The 17,688-nt window shown below is 37.6% G+C and overlaps 1 protein-coding gene across 4 annotated transcripts in view; it reads left to right on the top strand.

Annotated features, from left to right (window-relative positions):
- PRDM5 (PR/SET domain 5) overlaps window positions 1-17,688 on the top strand; it is a 79,681-nt gene that overhangs the window by 20,778 nt on the left and 41,215 nt on the right. For 2 of the 4 annotated variants that reach the window (XM_068403815.1, XM_068403816.1), the window contains exons 4-9: window positions 3,564-3,747; window positions 4,450-4,624; window positions 6,205-6,326; window positions 8,647-8,726; window positions 11,944-12,028; window positions 13,299-13,456. In XM_068403815.1, coding sequence (XP_068259916.1) covers window positions 3,564-3,747; window positions 4,450-4,624; window positions 6,205-6,326; window positions 8,647-8,726; window positions 11,944-12,028; window positions 13,299-13,456 — 804 coding nt within the window. Of the gene's footprint in view, window positions 1-3,563; window positions 3,748-4,449; window positions 4,625-5,826; window positions 5,920-6,204; window positions 6,327-8,646; window positions 8,727-11,943; window positions 12,029-12,391; window positions 12,396-13,266; window positions 13,457-17,688 lie in introns of all 4 variants that reach the window. The other 2 variants (XM_068403813.1, XM_068403814.1) reach the window with 2 other exon arrangements.

The following is a 17,688-nucleotide window of genomic DNA, read 5'->3' on the forward strand; positions in this document are numbered from 1 at the left end:
TCTTATTTCTCCATGGATTTCTAAGGGCCTCTCTTCTCAAGTTTTGCTATCACGAAGTGCTTTTTTGTTGCTGAGATACTGTGTTATGAGGTAAAAATTCAGAATATGGCATTTGTTATTAGCACTACAATTTTTTCTTAAATGTCTGGGAAGGAAAAAAATAAGTGTTTTAGCATTATATGATAGATAGTAACTTTTAAAGTAAATGTTGTCATCTACTTATGTTGTTTTAGATGGGGAGCAGGGTAGGAGAGAGGCACATGTAAAGGGAAGCCAGGTAGCGTGTTAAAAGGAGTGGTTGTGGACACGGGGAAACTTGGTAAGGATTAGGCAGGCTGGGTTGGAGCCAGCTGATCGAGCTCTGGAGGATGGAAAAGCCCTACTCTCCCTCAGGTAACACAAGACTATCTACTTCCTCCTTCTCCTGTGTTTCCAGCTTTCAGGAGTGATGACATATGTGCCTTACACTTTTGGATGAAAATCTGGTGGGCTGTCAATGCTTCTTGGCCCCTGTTCCCTCTCAGCCTCCTCTCTTACAAAGCACACGTGAAGGTGTGTATGGAAAAGCCACGAATCTGAATGGGAGACGTGCCTGTAGTGGAGCAAAAATGGGGTTGTTTAGCCTGGAGAAGAGGAGGCTCCGAAGTGACCTTATTGCAGTCTACAACTACCTGAAGGGAGGCTGTAGTGGAGTGGGAGTTGGCCTCTTCTCCCGGGCAACTAGCGATACGGACAAGAGGACACAGCCTCAAGCTTCGCCAGGGGAGGTTCAGGTTGGACATTAGGAAGAATTTCTTCTCAGAAAGGGTCATTAGACATTGGAATGGGCTGCCCAGGGAGGTGGTGGAGTCACCATCTCTGGATGTGTTTAAGAAAAGACTGGACATGGCACTTAGTGCCATGGTCTAGTTGACATGGTGGTGTCAGGGCAATGGTTGGACTCAATGATCCCAGAGGTCTCTTCCAACCTGGTTGATTCTGTGATAGCAAGAGCTGTTGGAACAAGAAAACTATTTGTGGAGCAGGTCAGTGTGGCTCATAGCTTAAGAAAAAGATGAAAGTGAAGGCAGGGGGTGAGAGAAGCAAAGTGGAATAATAAACCAGGAATAGAGAAGGGAGAAGGGAGGTTGTGGTGCCACCATGACCAGCACTTGGAGTTTTCTCCCAAGGACCGTTGTGGTCTGCTGCAAATGAATGTTGATAGCAAAACAACCAGCATGGCCTAAGCAGATGGGCAGGTGGAACGACTGCAGATGTGTTCTTAAAAATGGGAGGAATATTAAAATTATTCGAAAGATTTCTTACTATGTTCACTGTGTCTGCATGCATATAGATAAATGTGCTTCATGCAGGTGCTGCTGGTGGAGGCAGAAATTTTAAATTCCTTTGTGGTTTCTGAAAAACTTCCATTGGTTTCACTGAAAATGCTGCCTTGAGGAGCTACTACAGTGTGGGTATATCTGGATTAATTAGAGTTCTGAATACCTGACTATTAGCACTTGTTTGGCTGGAAAAGCCGAACAAATTAGCCTTGGGGGAGAAAGGAGTTTGAGCTGTGTTTTAGTTTGGGCTGGCACCAAAGCTAATTTCTTTTCAATGCAAATGCAACCAAGAACACTCGAGCATTGAGAGTCCTTAGTACTTATTCCATTAATCTTTTTACTAACTAAAAGTACACAAATGAGAAAGAACCAGGATCTTTTTAGCCACAGAGCTATGAAAGAAGCCCCAGATGCATGTAAGGGAAGTTCAGACATGGTGAGAATGCAGCAGTATTGATAAGAGCTTGGTCTTATGCACTTGGTCTAGGTTAACCTGAATAATTAGTTCTGGTTGCTGTTCTCCCAGATCTACTGATGTGTCACGTGTGATCTAATTGAAAGGGGTGCTATTTGGTTCTTTAATGAGTAAGCTTGGGACTTTATTTGGGCCTGGGATACATGGCTTTTTCTTTTTTTAAATTTTTTTCTTTTGTAAATTATTTTGGCAAGCCAGTAATAGGTATGTGCTTCCATTTATAAGGTTGTCTTGCTTTTGGAATAATATTGTCCTAAACAGTGATGTATTGGAGGTTTACCCCAGTGATTTTTTTCCTGTTTAAGTGGAGACTGAGTGTAGAAAGACCTTTTATTTTAACTCGTGTCAAGAGTTTCAGTACATGATTTGTTTTGAATTTAGACTGTAGTAAATTAAAGGTCTCTGCAACTTGACAGAGGCATATGAAAAACAGCAACTTCTAGATGTATGCAAAAGTCAGGGTGGCATGCTGATAGATATCTGAACTGCAGAATGTATCTTGAAAAAAATGTGTAATTTGTTTTGTTTTCAAATGCTGCTGTTGAGATAAGGACAGAAAAGTGGTGTGTCCTTGAAAGCAGCAGCTGTATCAAGTCTACTGAATTAAACAGGTTTCATTCTTGTGTGAAAATATCTTGTGTAATATATAACAGACCTTCTAAAGCTCGAGGAATACTACATCCCTCTTGACAGTTTAAATTAATCTTAGTATATTACAAAAATTAAAAATCATTATCTTGCCCTTGTGCTAGGAAGTATGCTACATCTAGCCATATATTTTGTAACAAAAAGAAGCTTCAATTAACTTTTCTGGATGTTAATCAGATAAGCTTTAAGATTTATGGTAGAACTTGGAAGTTTTCCTTGCATAAAAATGAGTCTCCTTTGGCGCTTTGGTTAGTGTCTAATGCAGTTGGTTCACATATGACAAAAAATAGGCAGCTCTGTATATCAGGTTGGGAGACAACTGGTTTTGGTATAGATCCCCTGCCCCTGTGCCAACCTTGGTAACTTTAATTAAATACTGTTAAAAAACAAAGTTGATAGTTTATATATCTGTTTGGAAGCATGTTTATTCATTGTGGAGAAGGTTTTGGAGCTTATTATTATGTAGTTTGTCCTCTCATGCAGAATCTGGGCTGGATCTATGGCCTTCTGTGGATCTGTCAGTCCACACTGATTTAAACCTGCAGAGGGTATTGATCATGTTGTTTAAAGTGTGTTTTAGAGATGTGCCTGTTAACTTGATAGTGAAGATAACTGACCAGGGTTGAAAGTCTGTTCATGACGAGGGCTGGGAATCTTACGGAGAGAGAGAGAAAATAACACTGCCTAAACATGCTACTGAAAGCTGAGTTATAATTCATGCAGCCAACAAGGGACAGACCTAAAGCTGTATTGGTTGTTTAAATGCTGTTATTTTTCTCAAATGTTTAATTTTCAAACTCTGAAGTTCTTATCAGGCAGAGTGTGGCAGGAGAGGAGGACTTTAACACCACCTTCACTGTGGTCTAGGCTAGAGTGCATATTGGAAAAGCCTAACAGGTGAGGCAGGAGAATATTTCCAGAATATAAGGGCACTTTATCCATGCAGCCACACTGGGAAAGAAGTCTTAGAAAGGCTGTTCTAGCATTGTGCTCCCTGAGGAATGGAGCAAGCCCTTCCATAGTTGAGGGCTAATATTAGTTCAGGATCCTATACTTGTCTCTAGATTTTACTTTTTCTGACATAATTATTCATTGCTTTTTCTTACTGTTTGCAACAGGAAGGGGAAAATATTTTCTATCTGGCTGTGGAAGATATTGAAACAGACACAGAACTTCTAATTGGGTACTTGGACAGTGACATGGAAGAAGAGGAGGAAGAAGAAGAAGTAGTAACTGTTATCCAGGAAGATGAAGATAGTGGCAACAACAAAGAAGCGCAACCAGCTGGTGAAAAAAATGCAGGTGAGCAATATGTAAAAAACAGGATAACTTGAGAGCTTAGAAGTAGTAACAAAGAGAACACTAACTGTATAGGATTGGGGAACTGGAAGGCTCCCCAGGTTTAGTGTGAGCTCTTGTATGATTTTTATCTTTTTATTTTGGTTTGAGTTGAGGTTCTGTTCTTTCTCTAACAAGAAGCAGCCAGTCTTGTAAATTACTGAGTGAATGAATGAGCGTAGATTTCATGAGAAGTTACTATTAATTTTTGAACTAAAGATGGAATTCATTTCACCTGACATATAGTCTTATGAAAGCTAAGTTTTTGCTCTAAGAGGGGTAGTTTCTCTCTTACTTAGATGGGAGAGAAATAAACCTTTTCATAAAACTATTCAGCCAATCCTAAGGTAAGATGTCTAAGAAAAGGTAGATGACCTGAGCTGTCTGGTGAATTCTCACATCTTTATCAAAGTAGAGACTACCTGGATGACTAATTTAGGCTAACAGCCTGAGTCACACCCAACTTAATATTTTGCATCCATTTTCAATAATGTTGATGGTAATCCACTCAAGATAGGCTGTCTATAATCCATTCAGAGACAATGTCTTCTGTGAATTTTGTGACGCCATTTTGCATAAGCTGTTTCTGGCAGAGAGTCTCTCTTAATGTAACCAAAATATTCCCTGAAAACTATTCCTTTGCTGTTTTTGCCTCCAATCATGCAGATCCCCTCACCTGTAAAGAGGACCATGCATGCCCAAACTGTGAATCCAGTTTTGCCAGCCAGGAGATTCTAGCTGAACATCTTCAGACTTTGCACCAAAAACCCAGTGAGGAAAAGGAATTTAAGTGCCGAAACTGTGGAAAGAAATTCCCTGTTAAACAAGCTCTACAAAGACAGTGAGTAGAAACAGGAGTGTTTAAATCAGTTTAATTGAATCATTTATTTCTCTTGGCTTAATCACAATTTAAGCTTTAATTTTTATGCTTATATATTTGCACCCTTACCCTTTATGTTAGTCTTTTAATATGTTAATTTCCTGTATTTGTTGGAGACTTAAATTTGAATCGCAAAAATGTTGCTAATTTTTCTTGTTTTAAAATCATACACTGTAGACCAGATCAGAGCTGCTATTTGGTACAAAACTGTTGGTCTTTGTCAGTGGCCTATGTAGTAGTTTAGGAGATGTAATTTTTAAGCTGTGAGTGTTGTTACAGAACTAAAGTAAGATTTAGAAGAAAGTAAATGGTGATGTAGAAGGACAAAAAAAAAAAAAAGGAAAAACAATGCTTCACATTTGCTTAGTTAAATATTTGGGTGATGGAAAAAACCAAATAGAAACATGAAAGACATGAGATTAAGAGCACATCTTTACTGTCCTTGGTAGTGTAAATATGCAGTTTTGTCACTAAAGGTGCATACCTTACAGTTATACCTTTGTACAAAAACATAACTTTTTGTCTTTTGTTGTTTATGTCTCTTTTGCTTGCAATTAAATAGATACATTACTTTTTATTATACATTTAATTACAGATAGTACATTAGATGCTTAAGTGATTATAGATAGTACATTTAATCTAACTCTCTTGTATTGGAAAGAAACAGACTCATATTCCATAGAATGCACTTAAGGCTGCTCTTGTCATAAACTGATCTTTCTTACATCTGAATAACGTGAACATTGCTAGAGCTGGCAGCTCTATATGAGCTCTGTGTTCTTTCATGGAAATATTTAAGATTACATAGCAGAGCAATAGTTGGTGAAGGCAATTAAATATTTTCTTTTGAACTTAGACTTGTTCCTTCTAGTCTATAGTGGAAGTTGGATTTGTGCTGTATAGCTAGTTAAGTAAATTTTTACATCAGGCAAAGTAAGATTGATCTGTGTGAGGATACAGCAGTATGGTCCTGACTCTTGCTGTTTATGATTTGATTAGTCCCACTAAATTCCAGGAGGCTTCATATATGAAATAGATTACTCACCTACTTAAAGATTTGTAGAGCTGTATGTATGTTTTTAGATACTGCAAGCCTGTGTAAGTTGTAGAATGTTCCCCTTATTTTGTTTGTTGTTTATTTTTTATCTTGTATTTTTCTTTAGTGTACTTCAGTGCACAGAGAGTATCAGCCCAGGAGACTCTTCAAGAAGTTTTCAGTGCTCTGTTTGCAATACTTCCTTCAGCTCAGAATCGAGGTTTTGTGTCTGAGTTACTGGACTGCTGTCATATCATTGCTGGCCTCCCTTTGCATGTTACCTTTCAAGCTTGTTAGTTTATGTGAATCCTAACAGTGAAAGAAGTCAAATGCTTTCATTCCTATTCGCTGTAAGTAATGCATGAGGTGGCCTTGGAACTCTGTAGTGCAGCATGCGTTAAGCTCAGAGTATTTGCTATGTGTCTGGTTTCTGTAGATACTGATTTATGTGTTGCTTTTTCTTTTCTTTTTTTTTTTTTTTTTTTTTTATGGCTATCCCATATAGTTATGAACAGCACAAGGAGGCATGCAGAGGGGATGCCAGATTCATATGCAAGGCAGATAGCTGCGGGAAGAGATTCAAGAGTAAGGATGCCCTGAAAAAACATAAAGAAAATGTTCACAGTGGTAAGGAAGAGTTTAATGTTTCTTCAGGGAAAAAAAAAACCCTCTAACGTTGCTAGCCTTAAATTTGCAAATCAGAGTAAACATTGTCTTTGGTTTCTTCTTTAATGGATTCATTTGTATCAAAAACAAAATTAAGAAGTAACTAATTGCAAGAGTAACTATTCCTACTCCCCCAGGGAGAAATTACTGTATACCAGATGAAGCATTAGTCTGCTGCAGAAAATGTAATAGGAATCTGGGGAAGTTTAAACTAGGCAAGTAATAGATAAAGCAAAACATTTCAGTAGTGAGGAAAATCAACCACTGGCACAAACTGCTATAGGAAGTGGCGAGTTCTTGATCTCCTGGTATTTTAGGACACAATGGGATGTCTTTCTGGAAGACATGCTTCACAAATGATTAGGCTTGATTAGGGTATTGATTAAATTCTATGGCCTCTGTTGTGCAGGAAGCCAGACCAGACAATCCACTGGTCCCGTTAGGCCCTAGTGTTTTTATCTCTGTGCACTGTGAATCAATAGTTTTCAATCAAACTTCGCTCTGTTTTCATGAAAGGGCAAAATACTGCTCTTGGGTCCACAATGCAGATCTCAGTTCTGGCGTTCTGCTCTCTCTGCATGTCCCCTCTCAATGTCAATGGAAGATCAGTGTGTGTGGGGACAGGAGAATACCAGAGTGCAAAGAAAAGTCTTTAGTTGATGGTGACAGCACTGAGAGGCTTTGTAAGATTTTCATTACATGAAATCTTTATTCTCTGCCAAACTCTCACAGCGTACAGAAACCCTTCCGTAACCGTTCTTATAAAAGATTATCTCATTTCTTCAGTAAGATTCTTTTTCTTCCATGAGCATGGTAATGTTTAGGCTTAGCTTTGGTCAGTTATGTAGTGGTATACGAATTCCACGGTTCTCTTGAATGATCACTCCAGACATGACTGAGAGCAGACGCCTGGAAGATATTTTTGCTCTGCTTGCACAATGAGCAGAGCTTTTATTTTGCCACTTGGGAGTCATAGAAATCACAACTCGTGTCAGTGCAGGAAGGAAAATAACCTACTACTGTTGAGGGACACTTCTAGAATTTCTTCCTGCCTTGTATTAGCTGGAGGCAAGGGAAAGTAGAATGGATTGTGTGTGTTGCCTGTTATGCAAAGCTATGAACAGATACTCGCTATCACCTTTCTCTCCTCTGAAAAGGTCTCATTAATGTTCTTGTAAGTTGAAGTACTAAGCATATTCCTGTATTTATGTGTATATCAGTGTATATATAAATACTTATAACAGCAAATGCGTATGTGAGATTAAGTACTTTTTTTATACTGCAAATTAAAGTATTGAACCAATCGATTGACAGGGTACATTGTGGTAAGAAGAATCAACATAATATAAATTCTTTAGGACATCAAGAGCAGGAAAGATACAGGATGCCGAGAGGCTAAAAAAATTGAGCTGGAAGCCATCCAATGAGTTTGTTTATGATCCATACTTCCTCCGTGCTTGACTAAGTAGTACTCCCCTCCTCTTTCATTCTGTGTCCATACTTTTTAGTGTTCAATGTAATATGAACATTTTTTATGTAAGCTAGGAAATATCTTGCATGGGCATGTAATTGTAGACAAAGAATTAGGTTTGTGGTGGCTTTGTCTTGTAATAAAATAGCTTTGTGGGTTACTAAAATGAATTTCAGAAGGTAAATAATAGATAAACCCAATTAAATGCTCTGTCACTTCTTAAAGCAACTGTGAAAAGGGAAGGAAAATACATCTGGTAGCTGACCTGTAGCTTGTTTTGTAATTTGCATTTTAGATGAGATTTGAATTCATCATCGGGTGCTAATACGGTTTCCCTGTCTTCTTCAGTTGAAGACCATTAATGATATGTTATTTTATATAGTAGAATGCTTAATACTTTCTGAAAAATGGGAAATGGTGGTTTTGACTTCAGTTTGGTATCTTTTTTGTCATTGCTGCACTAACTCCTGTATTGACTTCTGGAAGAAATCAACTGTTCGGTTATAAAGTCAGTTGTTGCTAGTTGTGAATTGTGCTCTTCTTGTTGGATTGGTGATGTGTTATAACATCTATTTGAAGAGTTCTTTTCTTTATTGTTCTAGTTTTCTTGATTTACATTCCATCAGTAACTGGTTTGTTGGACACCCACAGAGAGCTCCTGATATGTAACACTTTGAAGATGGGATACAAATGTAAAAATCTTATGTCAGTCAAATGACCTGTGAAAAGTCACAGACTCAGTGGAAATATTTAGGTTCATTCTTAGCACTTCCTTTTTAAGATGTTGGTGGTATTTTGTTTCTGTTTCAGGAAATTCTAGGAAGAAGCTGATGTGTTCAGTGTGCAATAAGAAATGTTCCTCAGCAACAAATCTCCAAGAGCATCGAAAGGTCAGTAAGATGAAGGCTAACCCACAGCAGGCTTTGACTTCGCTAAGATGTGAGACTGTGGTGCTTAGGTCACTTGAAAGCTGCTGTAATGCAAACCTGTGGGTGATCTCTTTCATGGTTACAAAACCAATGTATTTTATTGTGGTTATTTATTTTTGTAATCACAATTGGTTAAACCAAAAATCTTCCTGAAGTTTTAATATGTCTTTTACCAAATACAAAGATGTTTGTACTTGTATCATTTGTGCATTCCAACATTAAGTCAAAGTTGCCTGCTGTTCTTCAGCATTCTTAAACACTAAGCTAAATTTAAAAGTATGTTATGTAATGATAGGATACATACAGACCATAAAATAGGTTCATGAGCCTTCAGTTTTTGTACAAAATACAGTCAATCTTTCTTATTACTTTGTGACATACTAGTAAGGGTGTTATTTGTAATTTAGTTATGCAGTAGTAAAAAAATTTCTTCCTCAAAACCAGATTTTTAATGTCTTTTTGTTTATGCATGTAATCTTTTATAACCAGAACAGGAGGGGTTAACAGCTTGAAAAGCATCTGTTGGAAATAAGGGGGTTCATATAGAAATACAGATGGACTATGAATATGAGATTCTGAATCCATTATGCCCAAAGGAAGTCCCTGCAAGATTAATTTGATAAATCACTAAAACCCAGGAGACTCTATTTTTACAAAAAGCTACATTGTACTGTTTATCAGATTAACTGTAAGTCTCTAATAATGCCTTCGTTATAACCTGAATCCATTGAGGATATAGATTATATCAATTAAAATATGTTGTTGCAAAGGAAGTGGTGGGGCCCCTCCTTTTTAATTTGTTTTTCTCCTTGCTTGTATTATGTCCTGCATTTCTTGACTAACAGGGCTATGCTTTGTTACTCATCAGACCAAATTATGGTGTGCCTTGCCACGTGTAAGTACAATTTTTACACATCAGTGCACCTTATGTTGGCCCTGAAAATGCAAAAATCATGGTTAGTGTGTCCGTTTTATTAAATTGTTTGTTTTGTTTCAGTAGTTGTAATTCTGTGCAGACACTATGGCACACACTAACAGGCTTTTCAAGTAGCATTGTTGGTAGGTCAGTTGAGCACTTACTGATCTTAAGAATCACCATGAAGATTTTGTGCACAAAACTTTATTTCCTCTTCTTGATTGGCTCCTCTTTTAAGACATCCAGAAAGTAGTTATTCCGGATTCACATACCTACATCAGATAGTGGTGAAGATTGCATGTAGGACTCATGCTTTTTGTTTGCTTGAATTGCTTTGCTTTTGTAGGAAGTGGGGTGGGATCCATCACCAACATTGCCAAAAATATTTAGACAGACAGTAAAACCAGTAAGAAAATAATAGGTGAAACAGGGAGGAAAAGAGATTTTTTTTTTTCACCCATTTCCTGTCAATGTAAAGAAATAAAAGTAGATAATAGAAAGGTAAAATACAGGAGATAATGGGAAATAAGCCCAAACAACTCAGGAAATGCTGTACAGGAGCTTACAGGAGACTGGGTAATAGAATGAAAAAGTTTGTTTTAAAATCTCTTTTCTTCAGGTTTGTCATGTCTACTGCCAGAGCAAATGAAACACCATCTGAATTGTATTCTGATACTAAGTTCTGAAGTTTAAGTAAAATGTAAAATTCAGTCATTCAACAATGATAATAATGAGTAAGCAAGCGAGGACAGTGTTGTCTTCATTGATACAGATTCTTGCCAAAGGGTTCCTTTTGTACATCTGAATTATAGGTGTCTCATGTTTTGGATTTGAATTGCTCACAGGAACTTAAACTTAAAAGTGAGCATATGCATGTGAATAGCATAGTCTGCCAGGCCTCTCCACTGAGGCTCTACTGTCTTGTAAGTGGAAAGGGGAGAAAAATTCTAACAAATCCCAGCGTTGCTGGTTTCTTTTCCCAGGATGATGCAGTCAGAATTGATAGCACTTGGGTGGATCCCATAGATGTGTGTGTCTAAGTGGTGTAGCAGGTCGCTAACCATTTCCCCTTGGATTATGGGGGCTTCATTCTGCTCCCTGTCCCTGGCTTCCAGCTCAGGAGGCTGGGTACCTGGAGAACAACTGGTCTCATCCAGTTCTTGGAGTGGTAGATTGAAATTCAGATTAGTTCTTGGAAAAGCTGATCATGGATTACTTGTATCTTCAGGTTTTAGCTCAATTTCATAAAAACATGGTGAGGCAGAATACTTATGGAGAATCTCTTTTTGTGGTTTTTTTTTTTCTGTTTAAGTGGAAGTCTTAGTTGAGCTTCTTTACTGTGCTGTCCTCAAGTGTTTTTCATTATTGTGTTAAACCTTTGTTATTTTTAGCTGCTAGATTCTCCTACAGAAAGTCTATAGAGTTCTCAAAAAAAGCTTTATGAAATGTGATGTCTGCCTGGAATTTTTGAGGTCTACGGCTGCAGTTCCAAAAAGCTGAAATATGCGTTCAGTTGCACTGTAACTAGATTGAGGGGAGGCTGCCGACGGCAAATGTAATACAGAACAGGAGATGAATGGTAACCTTGACAGGTGGAGAACTGTGTATGTGTTGTGATTTTGGGGAACAGTAAATAACACAGGAATTTCTTTTCATTGAGTGTCAGAAGTTGCAGCTCTCAACTGCCTCTTCTATTTTTCCAACATTTAGTCCTCGATGACGCTACGTGCTGTGACGTTGAAAATCCTGCTAATGCTTACTGCATTTACAGTTTAAGAGACACTGCTGCCCGTCCACTGTCTTGCCTCTGAAAGCTTTTAAGAGAAACAATCCTGAAAGAGTTTGATAGTACTTGTTTTTTAAAATTCTTACAGCAGTTATGAAGTAGTTACTGCATTATTTTTACTTATGTCTTATTGACTAGAAGGAAATGTTCTGAAAAGGTATTCTGCATCTGTTTTGTTAATGCTTTCATAACAATGATATTTTAAATGTACCTGATATTGTGGATTTGCATAACCTGTGTTTCTAAATATAGTTTTAGTGATAATTTTTTGTTAGCAATTATGAATATTTATTTTTTGAGAGATACTGTTGTTCACCAAGGGACTAGCCAAGGGGGAAATCACAGAATATTCATGAGTATTAGTATAGCTGCTGGCTAAGAAATAGTTACAGTCTGTTAGAGAATTTCTGTATGTGCAAGATGTGTAATCTTGTTTGAGACACATATTTAATTATCATTAAACTCTCATTTTTCAGGTCCATGAGATCTTTGAGTGTCAAGAATGTGACAAGAAATTTATTTCAGCTAACCAGCTAAAACGCCATATGATAACTCATTCAGGTAAAGTACAAAAATAACACAAACCTTTTTATATATATATATATGTATATGTATTTAACATATGTTGAATTTTACCTGAATTGGTTTCTGATAGAAGGCTTTATGAATTCTGTGTTGTCCTGAGCTGTTCAAGCAAATCTCGAGTTCCAGGGAAACCACCTAAGCTGTCCTTTCTGAGCCTTTCAAAAATCTAAGTGTAATGCTGTAGTCATCTTCCTATTGCTGCTTTGTCAAGCTATTTTTTCAAGCTAGCTGGGATGGGGGAAAAGATTGCTACTTGGCTTACAGAGGAGGTGAAGAACCAGTGGTTGAAATTTCGTGTTGAATAGAAGAGGATGGGAGCTGGGGTATGCTGTCAGACAGAGATGTGATAAAAAGGGAAACATTAATTCACACACATATATATATATGTATATATTAGTGGACTCATGTGCACATAGTTTCAGTCAGAGGAAAGCAGCTCATACTCCACACCGTTTCACAGACCACACACAAATGTTTGTCCAGAACAGGTCACTATGAGTGGGGAGTGGCCTGTCCGTAGGTTTGGCAGTGACACAAATTGCCTCTGCCAGGATTTCTGATCACTGCAATCTAGCATTTCTGTGTCTTTCACCAGTGATTAGAAACATCAACCAACACAATGGAAACACAAACACTATTCTGTCAAATACATTAGCGTTTAAAAAAATGCAGGTTTTTACAGCTGCACAGGCTTATAATTGAACTATTTTCTTGGTATCAGTCTGCACCAAAAGCTCATTTCTTGCAACATAATCTATGTCTCAGAGGCTCCTAGCTTGCTTTTGACACTTTTGGATGAGCATTAATGTAGTTAAGTTGCAGTCACCAGTTGAAGCATAAAGGCCTTTTGCATAGGAACTTTTTGGTTTTGGAAGCTAATATGTATTTTGTTAATTAAGTTTTAAAACATTTAAACTGTCATGCCCTCTTTCACATTTGTAATCTGGAAACAGAGTTTTCCTCTTTGAAGTCATTCTCTTTTGATTTAAGCTAATTAATCAGAATTTAGTTTTAGCAATGATTATTGCAAAGAATGTGCCAATTTCTTGAGATACACCATGGCTCATCTTTTGTGAAGTGACTTAACTGTCTAACATAAAGGGCATTAGATGTCTTTCTAATTGGTTTAATCTTAATTGGGTTGACTTAATTGCAAAAATCTCTCTGAGGAGATGACTGTCTCTGCCTTTCATCTTCTCCCCCTGTATAAACAGGAGATTAAATGTCCCCCACTCATTTTCTGCAGAAAAACGCCCCTACACCTGCGAGGTTTGCAATAAGTCCTTCAAACGACTTGATCAAGTGACTGCACACAAAATAATACACAGTGAAGATAAACCTTATAAATGCAAGCTTTGTGGAAAGGGATTTGCCCACAGAAATGTTTACAAGAATCACAAGAAGGTAAAGCACTCTGCTGTTGTTATTTACAGGTCTGCCAGCCTCAGATTTGCAGATTTTTTTTTTTTTTCCTTTTAAGTGATTCATCATTAAGCTCTGGCATGCTTATAAACATGGGATTAAAGTATCGGAGAATGTATTTTTTAGTGTTCTTTGTTATATCCAAAATCTCAAAATGCTAACTGAATTCTAGTAAAAAAAAAAAAAATTAAATAAGCAGAAGGAAATCACCGTTGCTTGGTTAAAAGCATCAAATCCCCATTTTGACTTTTCTGGGTTTTTTGTTGTGTTTTTTTTTTTTTTTAAATATTAGGTTATCAAGTTAAAAATGTAACTGATCTAAAATGTCTTCAAATTTTTTGTTCTTTAAAAAAATACCATATTTCAATAAAACTAAGTATAGTCCTGTTGCAGTCATTGTTGGACTTAGCAGCAGATGCTTTCAAACTATACTGGATTTGCGCTGGGTAGTGTTCACGCATTAAAACATAAGAAAAAATGTTACCTGAAAAATAAACATATGAAGGGATGCTCCACTTCTGTTGATTTAAGCTCAAATCTGCTTGGCATAATTTCTATAATGCCTGTCATTATTTTTAACCTGGGGTTACTTTTTTTAATGGCAAGGCCATATCCATGACTGCTGTTCCAGAATTACAAGACTGTTAAAAAGAAAGAAAGAAAGAAAAATATTACCTGTCTGGTTTTGTGCCCAGTATTTGGAACCCTTTGCTCTTTTATTCTTTTTTTCTTTACATTTTTTAAATACCACCCCTTTCTTTCCCCCTTTTGATGAAACTGATATACCCATACTTACAAGTCTTTCGCAGTTTGGCTCGTGTTATATGCCATCTGGGAATTTGGCACAGGATCTTTGCACCATCTCTTGCACTTTCAGCCATAAATCATGTAAGAGTAATAATAATGCCTCTCGCAGGATGAAATGGTGATGACTGTCTAAAACAGAAAGCATGCAGAAGCCTGCTGAAGGACAAGATTAGCTCCCATATATGCTGTGATTGTATCTTATGTTTTAGACTTTATTAAGAAAATGGGGCAGAATCTCACAAATTGGATATATTATGAGGAAAATGTGTAAAATACTATCTGGAAAGATACTTCTGTATCTTAAATGAATACTTTTTACGTGTTTCCTTATGTTAATTTGCAGTTGATAACTTTTAGGGCGTTTGAACTGAAAACAGACTTCAGGATTAAGTATGAATGAGTAAACACTTTGACCCAATTCTGTGTTTAAAGCAGCAGCACCACTAGCATAAACAAGGATTAGAGGCTCCATTTAATGGGAAAAAATATTAGAATTTAGACAGATTTAGTGAGTACCTAATTTTGACAGAATTCCTTAAAGCGCGTTGGAATACTTATTTCTGGAACCTGTTTGCACATAGTACTGTCTGTAAATCAATCCTGTCCTATAATGAAAGAAACTTATTCCTGTGTTTACATAAAGTTTACCCAAACAGCTGTGAATACTCACCCATCCACATTTAGGTCTGTAATTTCACTTGCTAAATGGAGGGATGAGCATGAGAGCCAGGTGACTGACATAGATGTCCTGAATTGTGTTTTTAGACATGCCTCTCTCCACTGAGTAAACAAGGAGAGGTAGTAGATAATGGAGGGGAGTATGGATGTGTATACAAAACCAATTGTAAGGTGTAAGTCAAGGATATGGTACTTTAGGGTGCCAAAATAGTTTTAAGTGCCATGCTTTTGGGAGGGCTGCTCTACTACTAGGGGAAGAGGACAGTAGTTCTTTTGCTTGTTCACAGGAGTGTCAATCCAGTAACAGTGGAAATCTAAACCTTTATTGTGTATCATACTTCTATGTATTTCTTCAGCTCGGGTTTTTAATGGTTCTTTAGGTGTGTATTCCTTTAAGATGTCCTCCTAGGTTTCATTTTCTTTTGGAGGAAGAAAAGTTGGACTCTGAATAATTTCAGTGCTTTTTTTGAGTTCCAGGATGATGCAGTTACTGTGCTAGTAGCAGGGAGCTTAGAAACCTGCAGTAGGAATGATGGGTATAGTAGTTAAAAACAATTAAATCAACAGCATTTACCAGAAAACACGCTTTCAAGTTTGATAGCAACATGCTTGAAAAAACTCTTGATTTTTACAGCAGAGCTACATACTTTTCATTTATAATGAGGAAAAGGATACATATACATTTTGTGTCTTTGAATTCTTGTTTTGTGTTTCAGGTGGTAACTTGTTGCTACTGTTTCTATGGTTCCTTTATGGGGGTTATTTAATCTGATTTTGTGTTGAAAGTATCAGAATAAAAGTGGCTCTCACAATGTGCTTTTAAACATATTTCAGATGTGGGTGAACGTTGGGTCATTTCAAAGGTGCAGAGGGAGATTAATTCTTCACATTTCCCAGAATTTCACTGGAAGGTAGACAGTGGAGTTGCTAAGAGTATACCTGCTCTGTTCAGTGGAGCATTGTGGTGTGAATCCTAACTTGACACTCATTACACCCTTGTAGCTACAGATCTGAGAGGCAGGAACTGTTAGTCTTCCTGTGGTGCCTCTCTGATGTGCTGCTTCTGCATACAAGTACTACACTGCTCTGTGTAGGTGCACGTGCAGGCCTGCTTTGCCAATTGCTTGGAGATGTCAGCACTGGGAAGCGTTATGCGATGTGGAACTAGCTCAGATGTCTTTTGAAAAAGCTCGGACTATATGGCTGAGCGATCATATGAAGAATACAGTTCCATTTTTCCGACAAGGGAAGAGAATAGTATCTGAAATTAAGAGGCAAATGTAGTATTGGATTGTGCTACAGATAAAAGTAGTCACTTTTCATCCAGGTTCGATAGGATTAAGGTGCATGTTCTGTGCCATGTAATGGAGATTACTTCCATACAGGAGAAAGCGAAGTTTTTGCTCCATATGCTCCTTTGTTGCCATGTATTAGAGGATGAATTCAGAGAATAAAATATGAGCATATGACAGTGAGCAGAAATAGGTCAGCAGACACAGGATTTTAAAGGGTTTTATGGTTAATCCAGGGTTATTTGCAACAGGGGAGCATAATGAATTGAAACAACTGTATTCCCTCAGTTTCTCTATTGGGAATAAGTAGCCTTGGGCTGGGTTTAAGCCTCCACAAATGCTGTGGTAGGAAAGGCTGCCATGAAATATTCAATGAGAGCACATCCTCAGTTGCTTTGATCGTATGGCTGTCCCCTGCTCTGGTTGAATGGAAGCCATTTCTGATCTGGAACCTCTTAGTGGGACAAAAAGGGACAGTATTAGCACTAATATGCTTGTTCGGAGGGATACCTCTCCTCATTAAGATTTGCATGGCTTTTTGTAATAGACCTAGTTTGTTTCTGGACCATTCACGAAAGAAGCAGATGGTCTGTGTTTCCTTTGCATGTGGATGTGCCTAGTTAGGTATTTTTCTTTGTAGTGAAGTTAAGATGTGCAGATGAATACTTGTATTTTGATCAAAAGACTAGGAGAACTGTCAAGGAGGTGCTAAGAAGGAATTCTGTACAAATCACTGTGCTCTTCAGAACACTCAAGTGGTGAGTGTTCAAAAACAGGGCATCTTTAAAATAAACAACATGAATTTTGCGCTCGTGAAAGGTGCCAGATTGACAGCCCTAGAGACTGAACCCTTCTATTTATCCACAGAACAGGTACAGCACAGACAGCAGCACTGCGAGCTTCCCCACAGTGTCTCGTCAGTATGTCTCAACCCTGTTCTGGAGGAACCACCTATTGAGGTGAGAAGGTAGTTCAGTCTCTTCATGTCCTGTCAATCCTTGGCCTGACTGATGAGAACCCAAGCAGGGTGTCAGCTAATGCAAACTGTGATGTAAACCTGTAGAAGCTGGACTGAAACATTCACCAGCTTTCATGTAACGTGTGATATATTCCACGCATTTGATGCTGCTTCAGTTGCCTTTTTGCTTTAAGTGACATAGGCTGAGGTCAAGGAATTGACTTTGAATCCAAAGCCTCTGTATACCGTTGCAAGTACTCTAATGTTTTGGTACTGTTTTTTGTATGTAAGAGGACATTTGTGTTAACATCAATCTACATTCAAAGCCCTGAGTCTATATATCTAAATAATTATGCTGACTCCCCACAATCCCTTTTTCCTCCATAGTTTAAGGGATACCTATAAATGTTGTATGGTATTATGAATAGCATAAATAGATTATATAAATGTATACTATGCTAATATTTACCCTTAGTCTA

The sequence above is a fragment of the Nyctibius grandis genome, chromosome 6 (assembly GCF_013368605.1).
Source record: "Nyctibius grandis isolate bNycGra1 chromosome 6, bNycGra1.pri, whole genome shotgun sequence".
Classification (NCBI taxonomy): domain Eukaryota; kingdom Metazoa; phylum Chordata; class Aves; order Nyctibiiformes; family Nyctibiidae; genus Nyctibius; species Nyctibius grandis.